The sequence below is a fragment of the Carettochelys insculpta genome, chromosome 1 (assembly GCF_033958435.1).
Source record: "Carettochelys insculpta isolate YL-2023 chromosome 1, ASM3395843v1, whole genome shotgun sequence".
NCBI lineage: Eukaryota > Metazoa > Chordata > Testudines > Carettochelyidae > Carettochelys > Carettochelys insculpta.
This window is the reverse complement of record NC_134137.1, coordinates 222057958-222083574: the sequence shown is the minus strand read 5'-3', so window position 1 is coordinate 222083574 and position 25617 is coordinate 222057958. Positions and strand designations below refer to the sequence as shown.

Sequence of the window (25617 nt, the reverse complement as noted above, 5' to 3'; positions counted from 1 at the left end):
CTGGGCTTTTGGCCCAAAACATTAAAAGTTCAAAATAAGATATCTTCCATTCGTCATAAGCCTGGAAATGGATTCCCCCCACTGGAGCATTGACTATTGTCCTCATAGGCCTAACAAAGCAACACTTTGCTAGAAGACAAGGGCTTGTCCCCACTTATAGACACACAGTATACAATCATTTCCATACCAGCGGTTGTGAGAACATGTTAATGGGTATCTAGAATTATCTTCTGATTCTACAGCCAGGAGGCACTTTTCCTAAAACAAGGTAAACTCCCCAACTCTGTATCATGAGGGCATATTGGCAATCCATGGACGTATCCCAGAGCTTCTCAGCATGAGGACGGCAACACCGAGGCATGTCATGAACCACCAGAGCCTTGTGGGATCATAAGCCTGCTTCCATTACCTAGTAGGCACCACACACCATGAGTGGCCACTAGCTGTCCCACAGCCATTTTCATACCTTAATTCTGTTCCTGCACTGTCAGCTCTGGGCTACGTCTACACGTGCAGCCAACATCGAAATAGTCTATTTCGATGAATAACGTCTACACGTCCTCCAGGGCCGGCAACGTCGATGTTCAACTTCGACGTTGCTCAGCCCAACATCGAAATAGGCGCAGCGAGGGAACGTCTACACGCCAAAGTAGCACACATCAAAATAAGGGTGCCAGGCACAGCTGCAGACAGGGTCACAGGGCAGACTCAACAGCAAGCCGCTCCCTTAAAGGGCCCCTCCCAGACACAGTTGCACTAAACAACACAAGATCCACAGAGCCGACAACTGGTTGCAGACCCTGTGCCTGCAGCATGGATCCCCAGCTGCCGCAGCAGCAGCCAGAAGCCCTGGGCTAAGGGCTGCTGCCCACGGTGACCATAGAGCCCCGCAGGGGCTGGAGAGAGAGCATCTCTCAACACCCCCCCCCCCCCCCCCCTCCCAGCTGATGGCCGCCATGGAGGACCCGGCAATTTCGACGTTGCGGGACACGGATCGTCTACATGGTCCCTACTTCGACGTTGAACGTCGAAGTAGGGCGCTATTCCGATCCCCTCATGAGGTTAGCGACTTCGACGTCTCGCCGCCTAACATCGAAGTTAACTTCGAAATAGCGCCCGACGCGTGTAGCCGCGACGGGCGCTATTTCGAAGTTAGTGCCACTACTTCGAAGTAGCGTGCACGTGTAGACACAGCTCTGGAGAGTAAAGTCCTATTTATCCCTCAAATCAGATATTGTCCAGGCAGCAGCCTCTGGGTTGGCACCATTCCCACATTTATGCCCCCCCCCCCCCCCCCCCGCCACAATTAGTGTTCCTCAGCCCTGCTCAAAAAAACCATCTCCAGAGATGAGAGGAAAAGTCAATATGCAAGGCTCAGTCATTACCTGGCTTCTCTTCTGAACCAGTTTTCTTCCCACAATTGTGACATGGTCACTGTTACCCCTAGGAAACTGGTCTGAGGCCCCCAAGCAGCCCTTTAGTTTGCAACAATGTCTCAGTATTACAGCAAGGATGAATTTTTTTTAACAAATCTCTTGAAGGAAAAGGCCATTCCCAATCTCCTGATTTGTCCAGGGCAAACTCCAAGCCTGTCTCAGAGAGCGCTCTGAACGTCTCACTTTCGCAAGCACCACCATCACACATATCCCTTTCCTCTTACCCAGCCAACTTCCAGACCACTTTACTAGACTTGACAGGAGGAAGTAAGAAAGTTTTTGACAAAAGAACTGAACCAGCAATGCTATGCTTGCTCAAAGATAAAATGCCCTCCTCCCCACACAGCTAACCTACTTGTACCACAGTACTTCTGCTTCTGTGGCCTTTATCTTGCAAGATGTTGAAATAGTTGTGACCATCATCACACTCCTCCTGATCTCCCACGTTGCTGGTGGATGCCATGTTGGCCCTCGCTGAGTAGCATGTGGTGGGGTTTGGCGAGCTGCATTCCTTCCCAGGGCTCCTGGAGGACACCTTCTCCAGGACATGGGGTGGCACCTGGATTTTCTGAGTTTGTTTCTACAAAAAGCCAGAAAATTTATTTTAATTCCAATGATTTTAAACCAGAAACAGCCCAAAAGGCAACTGTTCAGATCCCAGCTTCCCTAGAATCTAGGCGGATTTCCTGCCCACAGGTCGAGATCAGATTCTTCTTTACATTTAAACAGACTTCCACCGTCTTTCCAACCTCTTTCCCAAGGGAGGGAGGATTATGGAAGGGTTGTGAATGAAGGAAGCCTGAGATGTGCCCTTCGCTGGTGGGCATGGTGGAGGCCCTATGAGAAACCACCTTGCCCTCAGCTAGTATTGAGGAGGATCCTCCGTGAATCCAGCCCTCAGCCACTGTGGAATGAAAGGCTTGCAAACTTTGTCCAGTGTAGCAGGGATGGGCCCATGTGATCTGCCTGCACATTTGATATCTGAGCGATTGGGGCCCTCATAGACATACCCTCCCAGTTGGCTGAGGGCCGTGATATTAGCCAGTGGGAAGGGCAGGGAGCAGGAGTTTGTGAGGTGGTTATACCATAGGTAGTGAAATGAAGGAGGGGTGATTACTAAGACATACTTTCACACTTCAAAGGAGCCTCAAATGTAGTCTCAGCAAGCAACTGGAAAGAAAGTGGAACCAAAGCTACAACCCCTACTGGCTTCAAAATCCTTCCTCCTACTCATCTAAAAGAGGTCTTCATCTTCAGCTATGCAGAAAGAAGAGGACCCAAAATATTCCTCCTCGGTCAGTCAGGAGATGACGGGTGATACAAGCAGTTCCTCACATTCAGTTCAGGTGTATTGCAGTGGTCAGCAGAGCTCTCACATTCACCTGTGGGAAATTAGGGCCCATAGCAATGCCCTCACTGAGCTGAGTGCTAAGTTACTAGGGCTCAGAGTCTGAGATGACTTGTGGGCCATGCTGTCGGGAGTTTTCAACAGATGCTCAACGTTCAGCTAAATCAGAGAGAGTTCCTGAGGCAGTGGGCAGCAGACCCAGTTTAAGATCAACATGGTGGAATCAGGGAGCATGCAGAGAGCTGCCCACTTAGATGCCGTGTTTCCCATCAAAGTTACTCTTCATCTTTATGGTTAATCCAATCAAAGCAATTAAATATTCGATAGTTGAGAAAAAAACCAATGGAATGGATTGCAGAGGATCTGGTGACCTTATTGGGTCTAAAGTCTGGTTACCTTGCGCCTGCAGATCCAGACTGTGAAACACACTAGGAGGAAAACTCCTAATACCAGGCCAATGATTATATAGAGAAAGTTCTTCCAGACATTCTTCTCCTCTGATGTTTCTGAAATTAAGTGAAGAGAAATGTGAATTTGGCATTAAAATCATCCTTGGATACAGTCACTAAAGGCATGCGGGGGAGGGGTGCCAGGCTAAAGCTGCGCTCTTCAGACCTGATGCTAATCGCACACTCATTTTACACTGGGGTACGAACACTGACTTCAGGCGATACTCTTCCTTTATGGTCATGTTAATGAAATCAGAATCAGGCCCCCCCCCCATAGTCAAGCTTGACCAAGAAGCACCCCTGTCCTGGCCCTTGTGGGAAGGCATTCTACCTCCTCCAACTGTTTTCATCTTAAAACAAAGCTGGTGCTACATCCTGGTGACTGTAAATGCACCACGTAGACCATAAGGTAACTCAAAAAGGTGTGATGTGTCAAGCTCAGGACACTGAATCCAGCTGCCTGTCAGTTTCTGTTTCTGTGTGAGCAGCGCAGCGCTCTCTGCTGCCAACTGTACCAGCTCGTCTCCCTTATGCCCACAGCGTTCACTAGTGCAGGTGCACAAACACGCCAGTGGAGGGCACTGCCCTACACAGAACGTGCTCAGTGTCTCCTGGGAGAAGCACTCATTCCACTAGGGAATCAGCCTGTAGTTGAACTACCTGCAATAAACCTGGACTATAGTGCCAACCTTCAGTGCAGCACAAAAGCAACCTGTCCAACGCTCACAAAAACGATTCTTTTCTCACAGCGCACTTTGGTGGGTTGCCTGGTATTTGTTCAACATTAGGTTATTACTACCCAGTTATAATTGTTTTTGAAAGGCAGGCGAGAGCTGTACACCAAAGGATCAGGTCAGGACAGCAGGTTGGGAAAAGAGGCACACATGGTACCAAGCTGCTAAAAAGTAAGGAAGAGTGACTCTGGCAGTTACTGCCTTGTAATTCTGACTTCTAGCTTTAAGAAACCCTTGTTCTCAATAAGAGCTTAGCCCGCTGGCCTTGGTTACTCTGCAGTTAAGGAAAGTGTGTACCTCAGAAGATGATGTTCATTTGGCCACACTGAATTAATAAAACAGAATACCACATAGGTAAAGGTTAATTTGGAAACAGGTTTCTAGAAGCAAGGTCAAGACTAGGTATGGTCACCGCTAATCAGAATGGGAGGAGAACGGAGAGCCATGTAGACAATGAAAACCTCGGTGGTTGGACCCTTCAGCCTGTACCCCTCTGAAATTAAAAGTTTATTGAAAGTTAGAAAGGTGATAATCCAGTATGGGTCATTGTGATGTGGGTGTTTTGTAGAAGTTGGTTATAAAAGATGAGCTAATAGAATGTAATTTGCTGCAGTCCTCTGAAGCCATCAGAATGTTTTTCCTGGCACCTTTTGTTTCCAGCAGGAGAGCAACCGGCCACTGGGAACCTGATGTTAATTGTTCAATGCCATTACAGATGTGAGGTAAATATCTGGGATGTTCTAAAGCAGGTGTGGGGACATACAGCCCTTGGCCTGGATCCAGCACAAGAGGCTTGGGATTTCCCCTCTTGCATCTACTGTGTGTGGGGGAGCCCTGAGCCTCGCAGGCCAGATCCAAGCAAGCTAGAGCCTCATCCAGCCTGCGCTCGCTGGCGGAGGAAGCAACTGTGCATGCTCTCCTCCTCTCCCATGGCTGAGGGGAGTGGCAGTGCAGCAAAGTGCTTGCCTGGAGGCTTCCTCCTACCGCACTCTCCCATTTCCCAGAATCACAGCCAATGGTAGCAGCTGGGGGCAATGCCTGGGAGTGGCAGGGGACAAGGAGTCCCATGTCCTTGCTTTTGTAATTCAAGTAAATGGATCTGGCAGAGCATTGGATGAGTTGAAAGAGAAATGACAGAGAACTTGATCATAAACAGAAAGTGACATTGACCAACCTAGCTTTATTGTCCAAGTGAGAAGTGCAAAAGACAAACAGTACTCAAGCCACAGAAGTGATGAAAAGTAAATTGTATTTTAAAACTTTTCAACCTTAATATAATAATTTACTAACAGAGGCTAAAGATAACTGTTAAAAATAATCTGACCATGTCACTCATAAAATGAATTTATTCTAGGAAAAGGAAGAGGGTATTTAAGAAGGTGCTAGTTCTTCAGTTGAAAAATAAAATTGTCAAAGGTGCTTAAGGGGTTAACTTTTCAAAAATGCCTAGGCTCCGACTTAGGAAAGGGTGACAATTTTCAGCTAGACCCTTTTTTTAAAACCAAAAAAAAAAAAAAAAAAAGTTGATTTCAGTCAACAGAAACATTTCAGGAAGTTATGCTCAAAAATTGTAATCAAGTTCATTTTAAAAATATCAAGACAAACCATTTTTTTCCCAAAGCAATTTTGTTTTGAAATTTATTTCAATTTTATTTTTGTGTGTTAACAAACCTCATTACCTAAACATTTTGTTCCTGTCAAACAATATTTAATTGGACCCGAAATGAACTAATTTTCCCATTTTTTTTTGCAGTACAACATGCAAACTGAAACCAAAAGATGTTATTCATACAGTCCTAAAGTCTTGTCTACAAAAAAAAGTTAATCCAGAATAAGAAATTCTGTGAATTGAAAGCAGATTCATTATGCCTGATTAATCTTATGTCTGGACACTATTATTCTGGAATAAGAGTATTTTCTTACAAAGTAGCTTAATCTGCTTCCAAATCCATTTATTACCTCTGATTAACTTAATCCACTTATTACCTCTGATTAACATGGAGTTAATCAAGAACAGCTATTCTGAAATAACTCCCATGTGGACAAACCATAATTCAGCTATGTGTGTTGGAAAATTTAACTTAGCTATATGGATTGTAGATCATCTGCAGTTTTATTGGCTCACCTGTCACTTCCAGGAACATTCTCCCTTGGTAGATCCCATAAGGGAAGGTATGAAATTCACAGCAGTAATCCCCTGTGTCATTGACTCTTAAGAAGTGGATTGTTATCCCATACTCTGCTGCCAGTGAGACCTTCTCAGTGAATGCAGGCTGGACCGTGGCTTTCTCTTTGTTTAGGTAAACTGCAATGGTGACCCTGTTACACTGGTTCCAGTTCACCTGTGACACAATGGCATTGGTCACAGAGAGATGACACTGCAGGGTGACGTTGCTGTTTTCAACTGCAGAAACATTCCCAGGTGTTAGAATTTTCTCGCTAATGGCCCCTGTGAGACAGCAAAGCAAAGCACAGTCAAAAGAGTGATGCACTGCAGGCCTCCCTCACTGCATGTGAGAAAGTTAATTTGATTTGATTAGATTAATTCCCACTTTACTGCAATCACGGGAATCAAGCAAAACTATCAAAACCAAGCAGGAGAGAAATACCTCTGGGGAAAAAAAGGGAATTCTTTTCTTACTTCAAAGGAACATAATCCTACAGGAGCCAGGCTTAGATCTATTGGTGGAGAAATGTACAGTAGCCCAGGACTGGATGGTAAGAGAAGACCAGATTGCCTCAGCAAAGAGGAAGGACTCTCTCCAGGTCAGGGAAGGCAGAAATGTGCTTAATATGGCTATAGACAATTGCCATATACAAACACCCGAAAAGCTTCAGATTAGCGCTCAAAAAGTACTTATACAAAACTAACTAAATTATCCAGCCTTCTTTGGACTGGAATTTGGAAAAAGCCAGATTTCATATATTATTGATAAGATTTCAGAATATGATTAGAAATACCAACCACACTTTTTTGGGGACCTGGGCTTTTGTTTATTTACTTGCTTGGCTGGTTTTTTTGGTGGGGTGGGACAGCAATGTGCTATTTCCTTTCACTTTTGAAGCACTACAAAGAGAATCCTGCTGCTGAAAATGATTATGACTTAGATGACCCATAGTTTGACCAGCCAGAGCAACTCACACATTTTTATGGGGTGACAGTCTCGAGTGCATGTGTAAATTTGATTTTTTTTTTTTTTTGAGTAGCTGATTCATACCACTACTTTATGATCTCAGTACCAACTCTCCCCTCTCCATGGTCCAATATCCCTTCCTGTTCTCAGAATCTCCCAGCACTTAACTGAAAACAGATTCAAAGACTGAGTTGTTCAGTCACTCACTCATTTACATTGGTAACAGACAGATAGCTGTGCTAGTCTATATACTATCAAAACAAAAAAGCAGTCCAGTAGCACTTTAAAGATTAACGAAATAATTTATTAGGTGATGAACTTTCGTGGGACAGACCCACTTCTTCAGAGTCTGTTCTGGTCTGGCTATAGTCTGAAGAAGTGGGTCTGTCCCACAAAAGCTCATCACCTAATGAATTATTTTGTTAGTCTTTGAAGTGCTACTGCACTGCTTTTTTGTCTTCATTTAGATTGGTGCAGGTATTGCTATCAGAGCAAAAGAACTGAGTAATGGCTCGAGTCTGTTCCTAACTCTGCTACTGACTCCCTTTGTGGCTCCAGGTAAGTCTCCTAGCCACCACGTGCCTCAGTTACCCTGTATGTAAACCAAGGACAATACCAGCCCTAACTGAGTTACTGAAAGGTTTAAATCATGAATGTGCGAAGTGCATGGACACTAGTACTGTACAACTAATGAATCCTCATTTAAGGGGCAGGTCTGAAAAACAAACATTCTTTTGGGTTAACCCCAAGCAAAGCATTTTTCAAAACTGTTGTGTTTTGTTTTGGTTTTGAGGGGTTTAATTTTTAAAAACAGTTAAAGCCAAAACTGAGAGAAATGCCAAGTGAAAAAAATTTGCCTTCATGTTTAAGAATGATATCTTGTTTTGGAAATGCCAAAATTTCAACAGGTCTGCTTTTTTTAAAACCAACAAAAGTGTCCAGAATTGACCTGAGTATATGAATTGTATCAATGAACTCAAATGTGCACTTTTGGCAACCCTCGGACAGAGAAGGAGAGGATTTGCAAGACAAATGCCATTGAGTTCTGAGACCTTTGGATGAAAGGTAATAACAATAGAACATTTAAACATGGCCTATGCTCTTTGTTCCAAAATGTTTGACTTTGGCTGTATTGAAACACACATTGTTGGCTTGCATCCAATTTACCAAACAATCTAGACTGCTTTGTATCAATGGCTTGCATTCTTGATTACATACTATTCCCCCAATCTCTGTCATCTGCAAGTGTTATCAGTGATGATTTTATGTTTTCTGCAGATTTTTGATAAAATGTTCAATAGTAGAAAGTCAAGAACCTACATGTGCAGGAATAAACAGAAAAACCACAACACACGTTTGAAAATTACATGTTAAAGTCTCTCAGTCACACATTTTAAAGTTCATTTAGTATATGACACACTGGTTTTGTATCAAAACAAAAAGCAGTCAAGTAGCATTTTAAAGACTAGCAAAATAGTTTATTAGGTGAGCTTTCGTGGGACAGACCCCCTTCTTCAGACCATAGCCAGACAACAACAGACTCAATAGTTAAGAAAGATGATGCCTGTCTGGATCTGGGCGAGTTTTTTCGTGTAGTTGATGGATCTGCATTCCAAAACGGCTAAATGTAGTGCCTTGCATGTTGAAAAGTAACAGAGAGGAAGCCGTGCTAGTCTATACACTATCAAAACAAAAAGCAGTCAAGTAGCACTTGAAAGACTAGCAAACATCGCCCAGATCCAGACAGGCATCATCTTTCTTAAATATTGAGTCTGTTCTGGTGAAAGCTCACCTAATAAACTGTTTTGCTGGTTTTGTATTATTCTAGTTTTTAACCCAAGTGTCATGCAGCTCCAAGTTAAAAGTCTTACAGAAGTCTATTATATCAATAGCATGTAACAAACCAACTTTGTAATCCCATCAGAAAAAGATATTAAGTTTGAGAAGATCCATTTTCCATTAGCTCATGATGGTTAGTATTAAGTATGGGACAGAGCTAACGAAGTGGCTGTACAGTTTTAATGCGACTCTTAGGAGGAAAACTAAAAAAGAAAGCAGCTGATGGAATAAAAGAGGGCCCAAGAAAATGGTAAGGCTCTCTTCTTTTCCCTACTTAATTTCAGATGCCACCAGCATCTAGTGAAGCACTCAGAGAGCTCAAACTCACCGGCCCAATGTCACATAGCAAATTAATGGCAGATTTCCGCAGTATCTTAAAAGAACTCATAATAAACGAGCAACGTCGTAGAACTATACCTGAAACATGCAGGAGAGGAGCCATATGCCACAGCAGCTGCCCAAGAAGGAGAAGATTCCCCATGCTAGTAGAAAGTCATGAAAAAAAGTAGCTGCTTGCTCTGGAGACGTGCAGAGCTACAGAACTGCAACTGTGAAAACATCACAGCTTGAGCTGGTGGGTAAGGGAAACAGCTTTGGGGTGGGTGGGAAGGGTGAACTCATTTTTGATGCAGAATAAACCACAGGAGCCACGGAAAGCATGTTTCACAGAAGACAACATATAGAGAATTCTCTACAGCAATAACAGGCTGCAGTGACATTTAACTGCAGGTGACTCAAACACCACTTTACTAAATAACAAAGTTGCCCTTATTTAAGTTTCCTGACTTCAAACTCTGATTAGATGCTTACGTAAGTCCTGTGGTAACTGATTTGAGCAACAGCCTTCCTCATCCCCTTGTGCAGAAATTACTTTTGAAGGATCAGTATGAAGTTCCAGGTCACCAGGATCTTAACTTATCCAGTCACCTTCAACCAAGCAAAGTTTTCACCTAAGGACTCAGTGAATTCTTTCAGGCACTGAGTGCTCACACAGATCATAAGCATTACTGTTGCTTCATTCCAACTATTCCTATCACCAAATGGCTGGTCTTAAATAAGTCACTGCCCTGGCCTTCTCCAAGCTCTTCCACAGTCTCAGGATGATGCAGTATCTTCCTCTTCCCTGCTGCAGTTGAGCTGAAGGCCAAGGCAACTCTCAACCCAATGTCCCCCTGAAAAAAAAATCAGGGGAAGTTGAGGTTCAGTGTTTTGAGACCACAACCCGACACCTGCTCTGCATGAGGCCATGCAGTCCATAAGCCTATCCTTGCACCTACAAACAATAGTATTCTTGCAATCAGTACAGTTACCTAGTGGTATTTGATTGTGGTTGTGCAAAGACCGAACATTCCACCTTAAAGGGCTCAGCTTAAAAAACAGCAGCAGCCATGGCTCTTTTGAAAATAATGGTAAAGCACCTTTGGCTTTGTGTGGCTGACCTGTGCCTGGTTTGTTTTACATTGGATCTAGTTTAGTTCCAAATGTAGCAATCTCCTGAGGAAGACAACTCCAGCTTGACAGTATGCGTTGGGGGGAATGGCCAGGTACTTGTGAAGAAATAAAAGAACCTGCAGAGCTCCTTTCTTAGCTGCAGGAAGTGTCGGTGGAATAAGAGCCCATGAGGCTGACAGACCATCGTTCCCTAAAGATTATCACTGGAATATTCCAACTCTAGATGCCAACAGAATAGCTAAGGAGTTTCAATTGTAGTCTGCTCACTGAATCTCCATGGCATTCCACCACACTCTACCACAGTTCAGAGTAATGGAATTATAGGGTGACGCAGGCAGCTTATCTAGATGACTTTTGCCATGTAATCAACTCATGTCTTTGCCAGCTATTTGTGTGCTGTTTCAAAGAGACAGAGAATACAAAGCTCTCAGGCCACAGGCTTTAACTGCAGGTTTTCTCCCACTTGTCTCTCATGTTGCCACTTGCTGTATTCACCAACAGAAAAGACAGGAAGATGAGAATCTACAATGGGGGAGGGAGCGAAATTCCTCCTCTCTGGCTTCACATTCATAAAAGGATGCTTAACAGGCTAAAAGTCAGAGGTGTACTACGAAATTTGAGCGAACTGAAGTTGTAAGTAACTTACATCATCTTGTTGGTGTAACGTCTACATCAAGGGGAGCCAGGTGTCCGTCACAGCAGCTGTGATGCTCTGAGATGTAGGATCTGATTCATCACAATGTATTGCTACAACCTTATTCCTCAGCAGCACAGCAGAAGCAGATAATCTAGTCCTGTTACCATTCCCCAAACACACACACCTGCTCCATTTCTAGACAGTTGCCGATTAAGCTTCTTTTTATTTAAAACTACGTGACTGGGGCATTTAGTTGAGGCGGTTCTTGCTAGTATCTTTGAGAGCACAGCTCAGTTTTACTCTTGAGGTGGCAGCAACAGGAGTGGATAACAAGTAGGTCACAAAAGATCAGAGGCACGTTGCGGGCTGTGGTCTTCCACAGATGGACCTTCTGCTCCCAACTAGATGGAAAGGTCCAGTATGGAAACATAATGACCAATCCCGCCCCCAGAAACAGGGGCTGGTCAGATCTCACACTTTGGCTTGCAGACCTCAAATTCAACTAACAGCTGACAGGGAAAACTCTCCTCCCTTAGTTCAGCAGACAGGCAGCCTAGCTGTCCTTGCAGACAGAGACTTCTAGTTAAATTTCTGGTTAAACAATTATTTTTCAGAAAGACAAAAAAACCCTTCATTTAATAATGACATGTTTGGCTATCTTCCTGAATCCCACACCAGCTCCCTCCCCTCTCCACACAATTAGTCACTTTTTGAATTTTCCAAACGACATATGAAAACTTCACGCAAAGCTTCACGTCTGAATTGAGACTGCGTGAGGGAAATTCTAGCCCCAAAGGTAAGCTGATGTGCATGGGTGGGGACGTTGTGTGCAACTGAAAATTGAAGTTTACATGGGAGAGATAATCTCAAATTTAATGCAGTAACCACATCCCTCTACAACTGTTCTTGCGGAGTATGTGTTGGTCATTCAGTAAAAGCAGAACGTCCTTCAAGCTGCAGAGGCTGGCACAAGCAGGTGCTGCCGACACGAGAGATATTTCAACCACAGTCTGCTGAGCCCTAAAATGTGTGTCTTTACGTGTTGTCTTCATGATGCCATGCTTCATGCCCTTGCTGCTGCAGCCATCCAGTGTGGAGCGGTTGGGCTGGATTACTTGGCACTCAGGAGCTCGACTTAAAATAGGGACAGGACAGCGCAGGGCTTGGAGTGCCGGTTATTGGTGGGTCATCCTTACTACCAGTCATGAAGTCTCCTCCACTAGCACCTGGCTTTCCAACAGCCATTGGAGCCACACGGAGAAACTAGCAAATGGGCTATTAATGGGAGAGGTGGTTTCTCACAAAGTCTTCTATATCAATTCAGTAAGTCTGATAATTTGTATGCAGAGACTAAGGGCTTGTCTCTCCTAGGGTCACTTTCTGTGCGATGGGGAGAGAGAGAGGAGCCAGTTACATCTTCCTGATTTCCAGGTCAGCTCCAGGCTAACAGCAGACCATGTTTAGTAACAGGCCCCCAGGGACTACCTGAGAATAGCTGGAATACACCAGGACTGGCCCTGCACCCTCCTGTCCTTGGCCCCTTGCTGGGTTTAGGAAGGGTGGGTGTAAGAACTGACCACGCTTGCTGTCCTGGAAGCTGAAGATTCCTTCACACTAGAATTCACGGTAGTTAGGTCCATCAGTGGTTACTAGCTGGGCTGGGTAGCAATGGTGTCCCTAATCTCTGGTTGTCAGAGGCTGGAGATGGATGACAGGAGAGGGATCACTCAGTGACTATCTATTCTGTTCACTCCCTCAGTGGCACCTGACATTGGCCACTGTTAAAAGACAGGATACTGGGCTAGATGGACCTGTGGTGCAACCCAGTATGGCCTCTCTCATGTTAATTATCAGCTGGGAAGATATACAGCCAATATCGAATAACAGAGAGAGAGCTGTGTTACTGTGTATTCCATCAAAACAAAAAAGCAGTCATGTAGCACTTTAAAGACCAACAAAATAATTTATTAAGTGATGAGCTTTCGTGGGACAGACCCACTTCTTCAGATCTACAGCCCTACCAGGCCAGATTCAATATATAAAGCACAGAGGTCCAAAAATTGTTATCAAGGTTAACAATTTTTCTGATTTGTCATCAAGGTTGGCAAATCAGAAGAGCAGAGCAGTGAGGGGTGGGAAAGTCAGTGGTAGGTCAAACTATGCGAGAGAGTCCTTATAATGGGTCAGGTAATTGCTGTCCCTGTTCAACCCACGTGTTAATGTGCTGAATTTGAACATGAATGTTTTGAGCCAATATCTCATCTCTTTTGCTTCCAGAGCAGTGTAAAAGGACCAGATTTCATGAGAAAATGAGGCCCTATTTCCTGAAGCACAGTATAAAATGGTGCTCTGCCCCAGCACACACCCTGCCATTCCACTCTGGGGCTTCTTGCAGAGCTGTGCAAGATGCAAGCAACAGCAGTGTCCCTCTCCAGTTCTCAGCCAGAGTGTGATGATATTTTTCCAAAGGGAAAATGGGACACCCCATGGTTAGTCCTAGACCCCCATCGCCCTCCCAGGGTAACCTTCCACACACACACGAGGCAGGCCCAATCCCCCTGGTGCACTCTTGAATGGCTGGTCCACAAGCCCCTCTGCAATCTCCTAACTCCCATACATGGACTGGCCCCGCAAGGTCCCGTCCCACCCCACCCCACCAACCCACAGCCCACATGCATATGGAGCCAGACAGAGCCCCTCCCCCCGCCCTTTCCCAGTGCATGAGGCCAGACTGAGCCCCCTGGCATCTGCCAGCGCATGGAGCCAACCAGCTCAGTTGCTGTCCCTAGCCCTACCCCCAGTACAGGGCTGGCATTGCCACTCCCTCCACACCCCACCCCCATATCTGCACACTGCTCCATGCCCCACGAGGGATCTGACTGTTTGTGTTTGGCAAACTTGTGCCTTTTTCCAGGTTCCTCTTGCCAACTAATGATCAGTTAATAAGAGCAAATGGGACAAATGTCCGGTTTAGCAAAAAAAAAAAAAAAAAAAAAAGTGGAGATGGCCAGGGCTCTCCTGGCCAAAAGGGGCTATATGGTCACTCCAGCCACTAACAAAACTCCATCAATGCACTTCAGTGCTGAGCAGCATGGCTGCTGCTGCTCCAAGCTCAGAACTAGCCACTTCTGTGTGCCACCCACAGCCAGACTCTAAACTAGGCCCTCCTGCACTTAGTGCAGGCGCCTCTCCAGTTTGAGCTGAAAGCCAGCTGGCTCTCAGCTCCTGCTGTAGCGGAGACTTCTCCTTTCTTTGTGGAAATGGTCTCGGCGCCATTGCATGCGACAGTAAACCACACCCAGTCAGTGTGGGGGATTACATAAGCACAGCTCATATTCTATATTTCAACCCTGACATTCAAAGACAGTACAAACTGGTCAGGGACTTCCAAAACTTCCTTTTATGTTGTGGCAAACTGCAGGGTTTGAAAAAATTGAACAAGAACATATCCCATGTCTGAAGTCTTGCCTGCTACCGGTACAGTAAACTCATATGTGCAGCTCCAGGACCGGGAGGTTTCCAGATATTCAAATACTTTGGATAACAGAGAGGCAGACCTACCAATGTGCAACACTACAGAAAAACAAGATTAGATACTAAGAAAAATAAAAATGCATGCAAGGCACTTTATTTACTGACAACAGTAGTACTGTACATTGTAAACTTAAACTGTATTTATTTGTATTTACTTTCACTATACTGTACTTATAGAAAAACATAACTAAAATTTATTTATGGTTAAAATGCCAGTTACTTGAGAGTTTGCAGATGATAGAATGCCAGATATGACAGAGTTTACTGTAGTAAAACACTCACCCTCACATCAACCAACACTGATAAGGGCTTTAAGGTTCAGTGGAAATGATTTAACTTATTTGTTTTAAAGCCAAAAAATGTGTCTCTTTTTTGTGGGTGTGATTCAGAGGTGTGACTTAAAAGGAAAAAGAGCAAGTCACTGAGTAGTGATTTTATTTGTTATTCTGCCACTGGATCGATGTGTGACATTCTGCCAGTCACATTGGCTACAGTTACACTACAACTCACTGTCAGCAAAAGTCACCGTCGGAAGAGATTTCCCAAAAAACTTGTCAACAGAGCAAGGCCGCACACAAAAGCCAATCGGAAGAGCACTCTGCTCTGTCAACAGAGCAGCTGGACTGCTTGGATGCTCTCTCAACAAAACAGGCACCCGGAAGCATAGCAGACAGGGCCGCCTAGTATTCTGGATGCCCTGTCTGTCAAGAGAAACACCCCCACCCCCAGAGCATCCACATAGTATGCAGCATTATGCCTCGTGGCCCAGAGGCAAAACATTGCTGGTGAAAGCGATGAGTTCTGTTGACAAAAACGCATTGTGTATGTAGACATTCCACCAGCTTTGCTGACAAAACTGGGGTTTGTCAGCAAAACTTGCTAGTGTAACCACAGCCCTTGTGTCTTTTCTTCCTCTCCTATCCTTTGACCTGCTTATCTAGGCTGTCAGCTCTTTGAGGCAGTGACTGTCTTTCTCTGTGGCTATGTCTACACTACAGCGAGCTGCCGACAGATGTTACAGAAGATTGTGACCAGACAGCAAAGCAGATCGAAAAAGTGATCCACTGTGTTGACAGAAAGTGGACGGACTTCCCAGCTGCTCTCTCGACACAACAGCCAACCAGAAGTATAGCAGACAGGGCTGCCCAGTGACCCGGAAGCCCTGTCTGTCGACAGAGCCCCCCACCGGGTATCCCCATGGCTCTTTTTGTTGACAGATTCTGACAAGAAAGACATTCTGCCTCATGGGGGAGAGGTAGAAGGCTGTCGACAAAAGTGCTGCATTCTGTCGAGTTACTGTCAACAGAACACATTTTTAGTGTGAACACATTTTTTTTGTCAACAAAACTCTCCAGGGTAGATGAGAACAAGAAGTCTTGTGGCACCATATAGACTAACAGATATTTTGAAGCATAAGCTTTCGTGGGCAAAGACCCGCTTCATCAGATGCATGAGTGGGGGGTGGGGGTTTCAGAGGGATATTTTAAAAGTAGGGTCCCAGTAAGAGGGAGGGCCAGAGCTGACAAGGTCTATTCAGCAAGGTGGAAATGGCCCATTATCAATAGTGTGTTTCAAAAGATATGTGCTATTACATACTATTGATACGTACTATTGATAATGGGCCATTTCCACCTTGCTGAATAGACCTTGTCAGCTCTGACCCTCCCTTTTACTGGGACCCCACTCTTTAAATACCCCTCTGAAACCACCCCGCCCCCCACTCATGCATCTGATGAAGCGGGTCTTTGCCCACAAAACCTTATGTTCCAAAATATCTGTTAGTCTATAAGGTGCCACAAGACTTGCTGTTCTCGAAGCTACAGCCTAACACGGCTGCCTCTCCGATTCTAGTGTAGATGTAGCTTATGTCTTTTTTTCACACAGTAGGGACCTGATCACAGTTGGGACCTTCCTCTGCAGCATGGGATACAATTATCTGCAGGTTTAAACACATGTAAATAGCGGGATTCTCTATAACTTGAAGTCTTTAAATCATGACTTGAGGACTTCAGTAACTCAGCCAGAAGTTAGGGGTCTATCACACAAGTGGGTGAGTGAGGTTCTGTGACCTGCAATATGCAGGAGATCAGACTACATGATTATGATGGTTCCTTATGACCTTGAAGTCTCTGAGGCTGTAAGGGCTGGCTGAGCCACTTGGGAGGGAGAGAAAAACCTCAGGAACCTGCGGGGTTAGGACTTTCCCTACTTCCAGTGATGGCCAGGTCTGGTTTCACACCCTAGCTGAAGGTCGGCTCAAGCAAATCTGGTCCTTAGCACAATGAAATAATAAATATTTAAAGCTACACTAACTTTTTTTTTCTTCTAACTACACAAACAATGCTGAGGTATCCATTAGAGACAGAAAAATACTCCTCATTATTTGACCAAATTCTGCCTTTAATTGGGGCAGTGCAGGTCCCATAGCTAAGACGGGAGATAAATAAGTATATGAATGGTGTAGAGAAGTTGTGCAGTCCTACTTATTCTGTCTCACACAGGAGACATTTGATGATGCAAGAAAGTGACCAGTTTAAAACCAAAACAAGGAAACATTCTTTTGCACAACATTTAATTATCTCGTGAAACTCTTTGGCATCAGGCATCACTACAACCAGGATATTAGTAACAAGTATCAGAGGGGTAGCCATGTTAGTCTGTTTTTGTGGATACAACAAGAAGTTCTATGGCACCTTACAGACTAACAGATTTTTTTGGAGCATAAGGTTTCATGGGCAAAGACCCGCTTATCAGATGCATGTCAGGATATTACTGTTCAAAAAAACATTAGACATTTATATGAATAACGAGAACATTTGTGTTTGATAAGTCTGGAAAAACCATGTAAAAGGGATATAAATGTTCATGCATCAGCCAGCCACTAACTGTCTTAGATTAGAAAGAAACTTTCTCGCGGGGTAGGTTATCCTACAGTTCTGCATTACAGAGAGTTTCTCGTACCTTCTTCTGGAGCCTCTCTGGCACTGGCCTCTAATCAATTCTGTTCTATTCTCTGTAGCTCGCCATTATATTTGAGCACATTCCAGCAGTGCATTAAGCCACATGGCATATCCGTTACATGTGATTCATTCGTTTCCCTCAGGATACGTGCCTGAAATGTTTTGGTTTAACAGGATACTTTTTAAATGAATACAGAGACTGCCTTCCCCCACCACCCCTTCTTCTTTTGTCTGAGGCACAATACTGGACTAGTTTGACTACTAGTGTGATCCAAATAGCATCTCGTTTTTCTAAAATGGTCTGATCTTTCTGGTGTGAAAAAGGTATCTGAGCCCAGTACTGCTGGAGCTCTTTCAGTGTGTAAACACACCGTTACCTATGTCTACCTCTGGATGTCCTGAATACTTCTGAGAAGCCAGAGAGAAGAGACAGGACCTGAAACTTCTGAATACTCTCAGCAATATCGTAACCGCCAATCTTCATTTTCTGTCCACGCACAGTGTCTCAAGAGCTGTACAGATAGATGTCTCAGCTAACCACCACAACGATAGTGACAGGGCTCTGGTTTCCTGTAGCAATTACTTACATTCTAAGCAGAAACTTCACAAAAATATGTTTCCATTTGTAGCTGACCTAAGTGACCTATTTTTATTCACTTGGCAGTTCCAAATAATGCAGACGCCAAACAAAAATAATGATGAGTGTTAGCCTATTGCCTGGGTTTCTGAGGATATCCATAGAATCATAGAATTCTAGGGCTGGAAGGGTCCTCAGGAGGTCATCTAGTCCAACCCCCTGCTCCAAGCAGGATCAACCCCCACTAAGTCATCCCAGCCAGCACCTGGTCAAGCCGGACATATTCACAGGGCACTGCTTTTCCTGAAGCCTCAGGCCACACGCAGACAAAGGCTGCATCTACACTATGAGATAAAATCGATTGGTCAGTTGGGAAAATCAGGCTAGAGTGCCTGTCCTCACTGTAAATTCCATTAGCTTGATTTATGGACCACTAAAACCGGCATGATATTGAAATCTTAAAATCACAGTAACCTGACGGGTGTAGCGTTCAGTTTGAATTTAAAATTCTGAATGAAGGGTAGTGAGGATGTGCTATGTCTTTAAATGGAATTCATTAGCCTCCACAGATGTCCCCTATGTGCCCCACAATGTACCACAGTTCTCTGCTCTGACCTCTTACATCTTCACTGCTCTCAAGTACAGAGGAATTAGGCAACAAGACGACCATTACAATTCGGCACCTGGAAGCCCATGGCTGTAGGGTCACGAGAAGCTGAAAAATCTTCTCTCTTTTTCATTGCTACTTGTGCAGCTGTCTGGGCTGTGCTTCTGTGTACACCCCTGCTAGTTGCCTCTCTTCTTCCTGTGCCGCATGGTACCAGCTGCTGGTCCCCCGTACCACCTGTCAGTTAGGCTGTGGGTGGGGGTCTTGCTTGTCTGGTAGCATGAGAACCTTCTTTTCAGATGTTTACATGTTGTCCTGCCCCCACATCCTCTCTCTTCCCTCCCCACAGAGGCGCCACACAGTCTGGAACATTCCTGAGCACAGTCGCTTCACATGGCTTGACCCTGAACCAATAAAAGGACATGCAGCGCAAAGTGCCAGGCAGCTTGCACATGGTGAGGGTCACGATTTTTGGGGGCTGGTTGTAGCCAGGGGTTGTTTCTCTCAGCAGTCAAGATTTTCAGAAGCTGGCTATAGCTGGGGGTCTTTTAGTTGCCCAGGGGACATCTTCATTGGCGGTCATGATTTTCAGGGCCTGGCTGTAGCCAAGAGTGTTTTAGCTGCCCTGAGCCATTCATTTTTCAATGAAGGCAATGTATTAGCTACACAATTGCCACAGTTGTTGAACTAAGGTTTGCAGTGGGGAATATTCTTGTCCTTAGGGTCTTCTTTTCCAGGTCCAAACCTGGCTCTAGTCTGGGGTGTTTTAGCTTGATGAATCATTTGAGTTTCAATGTAGCAACCATGTCTACTTAAGCATAAGGATTTTCTTTTGCTGGGGGCCTAAATCCAGATTCAAATTCCTGAAAGGGCCTCCGTGGGCAGTCACAGTTTTTGTGGCTGTCAAGTGTACTCTCTTTTAGCCACCCTGGGCCATTACAGATGATTCATTCAAGTTTCAGTGTAGCACCTGTATCTATTTAGAGTCCTCTTTTCCAGGAGGTGTAAATCAATATCCCATCCCAAAATAAAGCCTAGACCTGCTGTTTCAGTGTAGCCCCCATGTCTACTTAAACATACATAACATGGCAGGGGAAAGAGGGGAATGAAATGTGGGAAGATGGTGTCATATACCCACATCTACTTGTGGGGCCAGAATGCAATGGGGCTCAAGGAACTCTGGGATAGGTTCCCACAATATTCTGCTGCAGCACTCGATTTAAGCTCCTTGCATGGCACCAGTAGGTTGTTTTTGTGGGGAACAAGTGGGAAGGTGAAGATGCTCTAAATCAAACGGATACAACCCAGAGTTAAGAAATCAATTTCATTAAAAAAAAAATCAATTTTATCTCGTAGCATAGACTCAGCCAAAGAAATGATTGGCTGGGTCATAGGCTTGGATGCTATGCAAGGACAGGCTATGGTGGATTTATAAACGATGTATACCTGGGGCTCACAAACATAGTACTTAAAAACACCATTGCTTGCCTTAAGAAAGGCCCAGACAAAACATCAGAACAGAGCATTTGCAACCCAGGATGACAGGTGGTTTTCGGCCTCTGCATATTGCCCCATCCACATTACAGCAGCCTTCCTGAGGCTGTCCTATGGGCCACAGTCCCAGTCACAAATCTCTGCAGTATTGTATGCAGTGGCCCCCTCCCCAGTATGCTCCCTATACCAGGACTTGTGAGGGGGTCCTTGCAGAGCAACCTTTTGGTTGTTTTCTGCAAAAGTTGCTGCTTCAGCTGCGAATTGGTCCTGGTTTGCAGATGGAGTACCTCTCTGAAATGCCCCTCACCACGATATGTGGGCGTTGCTTGAGGCTGCCCCCCTCTCCCCACACACACAATGGACAACATTTGAACCAAGGTAACAGCATCAGACAGGACAGCCAACTATTCTGCTAACTCTAAACTCAGACTGAAGCCTCACCTAAGTAGTAGTAGGCATCCTTCAGTCTGCATAGACTGTGGATCGCGCCCTTTATAGTTTCAATTGAGGACTTCATTTACAGCGTCTACTGTGACTATGAAGACCCACACAAGAGTGACAGTCCTTGCTGCATGTCTTGCAGATGTGGTGGGTGTCTGGCAAGTCCTTAGTGTGCTTTCTGTGCGCTCGCTTCTCCTCTGCTAGCTGTCTGATCCTCATCTCGCCCTTCTGAAGGCCCTTGTGTAACCCCTGCCTCCATCTGCTGCGGTCGTCTGCTAGTTCTTCCCAGTTGTCCAGCTCGATGTCTACCTCTCTGAGGTCTCTCTTGCAGACATCTTTGTAGCGCAACTGGGGGCGTCCAGGAGGTCTTTTGCCAGAGGCTAGCTCACCATACAGGATGTCTTTTGGAATCCTTCCATCATTCATCCTGTGGACGTGGCCAAGCCAGCGGAGCTAACGCTGCCTGAGGAGGGTGTGCATGGTTGGGATTCTAGCTTGCTCGAGGACAGCCGTGTTGGTCACTCTGTCTTTCCATGATATTCCAAGGATGCGCCTGAGGCAGCGCAAGTGGAAGACGTTCAGCCTCTTTTCCTGGCGGGCATACAGGATCCAAGTCTCACTGCCGTAAAGGAGGGTGCTGAGGATGCAGGCTCTGTAGACTTGCATTTTGGTGTGAGTGTACAGCTTGTTGTTATTCCACACTCTCTTGCTGAGTCTGGACAGAGTTGTGGCCACTTTTCCGATCCTCCTATTTAGCTCAGTGTCCAATGACAGGGTGTCAGTGATGGTGGACCCGAGGTAAACGAACTTGTGGATGACCTCTAACGTATAGTTGTCAATGCTGATTGATGGGGATTCAGCAACATCCTGACCGAGTACGTTTGTCTTCTTTAGGCTGATGGTAAGCCCAAAGTCCTTGCACGCTTTGGAGAACTGATCCAGCAGTTTTTGAAGCTGGTCTTCTGTGTGAGACACTACAGCAGCATCGTCTGCGAACAGCATGTCTCTGATGAGGACTTCTCGCACCTTAGACTTAGCTTTCAGCCTTGCAAGGTTAAACAGTTTCCCATCAGATCTTGTGGGCAGCAAGACGCCCTCTGTTGAAGATCCAAAGGCATGCTTCAGGAGGAGTGCGAAGAAGATCCCGAACAATGTCGGAGCAAGCACGCATCCTTGTTTGACGCCGCTCCTGATTCCGAAAGCATCCAATAATGCACCATCGTATTGGATGGTTCCTCTCATGTCTTTGTGGAACGACTGGATCATCTTGAGTAACCGTGGAGGACAGCCTGTCTTGTGGAGCAGTTTGAACAGACCATCCCTGCTGACCAAGTCAAAGGCCTTGGGCAGGTCGATGAAGGCTATGTAGAGTGGCTTTCTCTGCTCCCTGTACTTCTCCTGCAGCTGCCTTAGAGAGAAGACCATGTCAATGGTAGACCTCTCTGCGTGGAATCCGCACTGCGATTCGGGGTACACCCTCTCAGCAATCTTCTGGAGTCTGCCAAGGATGACATGAGCGAACAGTTTACCAGTGACGCTTAGGAGGGAGATTCCACGGTAGCTGTTGCAGTCGCTTCTGTCTCCTTTGTTCTTATACAACGTTACAATGTTAGCGTCGCGCATATCCTGTGGAACCTCACCCTCTTTCCAACACAGGCACACTAGCTCATGTAGGGGTTCCAGGAGTGTGTCCACGGCACATTTGATTACCTCTGGTGGTATACCATCCTGACCAGGGGCCTTTCCTGCTGCAATGCTGTCGATGGCTCTCTTCAGTTCACCCACAGTCGGTTCTTGATCCAGTTCGTCCATTACTGGTAGGAGCTCGACGGCATCAAGGGCTGCGTCAACCACAACGTTCTCGCGTGAGTACAGCTCGGAGTAGTGCTCAACCCAGCGCTCAATCTGTTTGGCTTTGTCAGCAATGACTTCACCAGATTTGGATTTCAGAGGTGCCATCTTGTTCTGGGTGGGTCCTAATGCCTTCCTCATACCCTCGTACATTCCTCTGAGATTACCAAATTTGGCACAGGTCTGGATGCTGCTGCATAGCTGGAGCCAGTGGTTGTTGGCACAGCGCCTGGCTGTCTGCTGTACCATTCTTCTGGCCTCTCTAAGTGCTTGCTGGGTACTCTGGCTACCTAGGCATTCAGTAATGGATTGAAAAGTGCCCAGTCTTCTACAGAAGAATTTTGCCATGAGATTACAGAGGGAAACACCTGAATTGGAATTTGTTTGCAAATTCAACACATTTAAATTAGGCCCTTACAAAGATCTCAATTATCTTATGCATTAACAAGGACAATTTCCCCACCTTTGACAGTCCCAGGAATAGCATTCATCCCACTAAATTTGCTTCATCTACTTGCCCCACTAGTGACAGGTACCCCTTTATAATCTAAAGAAGTTGGTCTTAACCATGAAAGCTCGTTACCTAGTAAATTCGTTAGTCTTTAAGCTGCTACAGGACTGCTTGTTATTCATCACGTACAGTAATTCTGACCAATTTGATCAGATATAGAACTTGTCAAGTGTATCTTTCTCCATTATAGCTGCACAGCGTGTCATCACCATTTTTCTCACTCATTTGCATACACTCTGCTCAAACTAATCTATACATCACTAAAAGAAAACTTCAACAAACTCTATCATCAGTGCAAGGCTGTAATATCCCAGAATTCTAGTCAGTTTCTTTCATGGAGCTCTGATTTTATGGAAATAAATAAAGCAAACCATGCATGCATTAAGATATCACAAACGCAACTGCTGTGCTGATGGATTCTGATTAAGATGCCATGAGGTCCCTCAGGAACAGCTCTTGAACCAAAGATTTTAAAATCTAAGCAGTGTGCCTAATGGTGACTAAAGGCAAACGCAGATAAGAAGAGTTGAACTGTCTTCTCTTCTCTTCTAGATGCACTTCAGGGATAGTACAAAGTAGGAAAGCAGAGCGTCTTATTCCCCCCTGCAAGAGAGAAAGTGGCAAAAATTTGTATTGAAAGATTTTCAAGACAGGCAGCAAAGCAGATTCTGCTGAGCATGTGAGTGAGTCACCGAGATGTGAGTTGGAAAGGAATAAGAGGATGCCTTGACTGGAAAAATGAGCGTGCACAGAGAGATTGCATGTTCACACCCCAGGAACAAATTGTCTAGTGCATATACCTTAAATCCACAGAAGCAATTTTCACTTGAAATTATTTTATTATGTGGTCTGTGTGTGTTGTAGTTGAAGCTCTGCTGAAAGCTATGGTTAAAGTTAACAGAACATTTCCTTTCCAACTTCCCTTTCCTACAATTTTCTGGCATTGTTACCTTTGAATTTAATTCTACAGCCCAATGATCAAAGGGGTCTGAGCAAAAATGTTTAGGACACTTAACAAGGAGGAGAATGGGTGTGGGGGATATATTTTCTTCTTAAAAATACGCATACAATGACATTTTCTTTGCACAGCAGTGGAGACCGAACATCTGAGGCTAGAAAGTTGAAATTTAGAAGTCAGATACAAGAAGTGCTTTGGAGCATTTTCAAAAATCTGATTTGAAAGTGAAGCTTCCAAAAAATCATACGGTCTACAATAGATTTTTCCAAATCCACTCCACAACCTTATAAGAGACAAGCTGCACTACACATGCACAAATTAGCTGCCAAGCAAAAAACATAGAGGTTGCAACAGCATTTCACCCAAAGTAATGGTTTTCACAGCTGGCTTTGTCAGATCTATAACCTCACCTCCAGCTAGTGGCGAGATAACAACACACAAGAGAAAGTACTCCAAACACCGTTTCCAACAAAAGCTCTGAACACACACATATGACATTATCTCAGGCAAGAGAGGAATTAAATTATCTAAGTCTTTTGATAAGTGTGTGATTAAAAAACGTTTTCACCGAGAGTAGAACAGAAATGTCATAAAATGCAATTCAAACTGAGAACATGTAGGTGCCAATTTGCCAGGCTTCAGTGGGAAACTAGGATGCCATGGGATTTGTAATTAAAGCCACTTGCATAATTTCTGAAAATGAATACGCAACAAAATCCTTATTCTGCAAGAGGCTAAATGATATAGATCAAAACACTCAAAGAAGCTTAAATCACATTGAAAAATTCAATGCTGTCTTGTGTCTATGCAGCTGTGATACAAGCAATCGACCAAGGTAAATCCAGAAATGATGAAATGCAGAACACAAGGGATGTAACTTGGTGTTTACTTAGAACATAAGAATGACCACACTGGGTCAGACCAAAGGTCCATCTAGCCACGGGTGTCCATCCATCGTGTCTTCTGACTGTGGCCAATGCCACATGCCCCAGAGAGAATTAACAGACCAGGCAATCAAGATATCCATCTCAGCTCTGACAAATAGGGACTAGGCACACTATCCCCACCTGTCCTCGCTAACAGCCATTGAGGAGCCAATCCCCCTGGAACTTATCTGGTTCTCTTTTTGAAACGTGTTATAGTCTTGGTGCAGAGTTCCACAGGTTGACTGGACATTGCATGAAGACACACTTTCCTTTGTTTCCATGCTTGCTGCCTATTAATTGTGCCTGGTGACTCCTTAGTTCTTGTATTGTGAGAAGTAATAAATAAATAAACACAACTTCCTTGTTCACTTTTCCCCAGACTGATCATGATTTCATAGACTATTATATCACTGTTTAGTCATCTCTTCTCCGACCTGAAAAGTTCCAGTTTTATTACTCTCTCCTTGTACCGAAGCTGTTCCATAGCCCTAATAATTTTTGTTGGCCTTTTCTGAAACTGTTCCAACTTCAACATCAATTTTGAGATGAGCTGACTAGATCTGCACATGTTAAATACTATGTGGACATACTATGCATTAAGAGAGGCAATAGCATATTTTCTGTCTTATCTGTCCCTTTCCTAATGGTTCCCAACATTAGCTTTTTTCACCTCCACTACATGTTGAGTGGACGTTCGTAGAGAACTATCCACAATGACTCCAAGATCTC

At 44.7% G+C, this 25617-nt stretch overlaps 1 protein-coding gene across 1 annotated transcript; it reads right to left on the bottom strand.

The window, feature by feature from the left end:
- Positions 1–1782: 1782 nt before the first annotated feature.
- Positions 1783–9421, bottom strand: TIGIT (T cell immunoreceptor with Ig and ITIM domains). The gene is made up of 4 exons (XM_074983560.1): positions 9358–9421; positions 6093–6416; positions 3181–3290; positions 1783–2016 (listed from the first exon to the last, which is right to left on the bottom strand). Exons 1-4 carry the CDS (start codon positions 9419–9421, stop codon positions 1783–1785), a joined length of 732 nt encoding a protein of 243 aa, XP_074839661.1.
- Between the last annotated feature and the right edge of the window lie 16196 nt (positions 9422–25617).

Bases quoted from the DNA above. Each gene is read 5' to 3' on its own strand.
- TIGIT (XM_074983560.1), bottom strand. From the start codon at position 9,421: ATGGGGAATCTTCTCCTTCTTGGGCAGCTGCTGTGGCATATGGCTCCT. The intron at 6,417-9,357 runs GTATAGTTCTAC...GCTGTCTCACAG, and splicing joins TCCTCTCCTGCATGTTTCAG to GGGCCATTAGCGAGAAAATT. The intron at 2,017-3,180 runs GTAACCAGACTT...GGCTTTTTGTAG, and splicing joins TCTGGATCTGCAGGCGCAAG to AAACAAACTCAGAAAATCCA.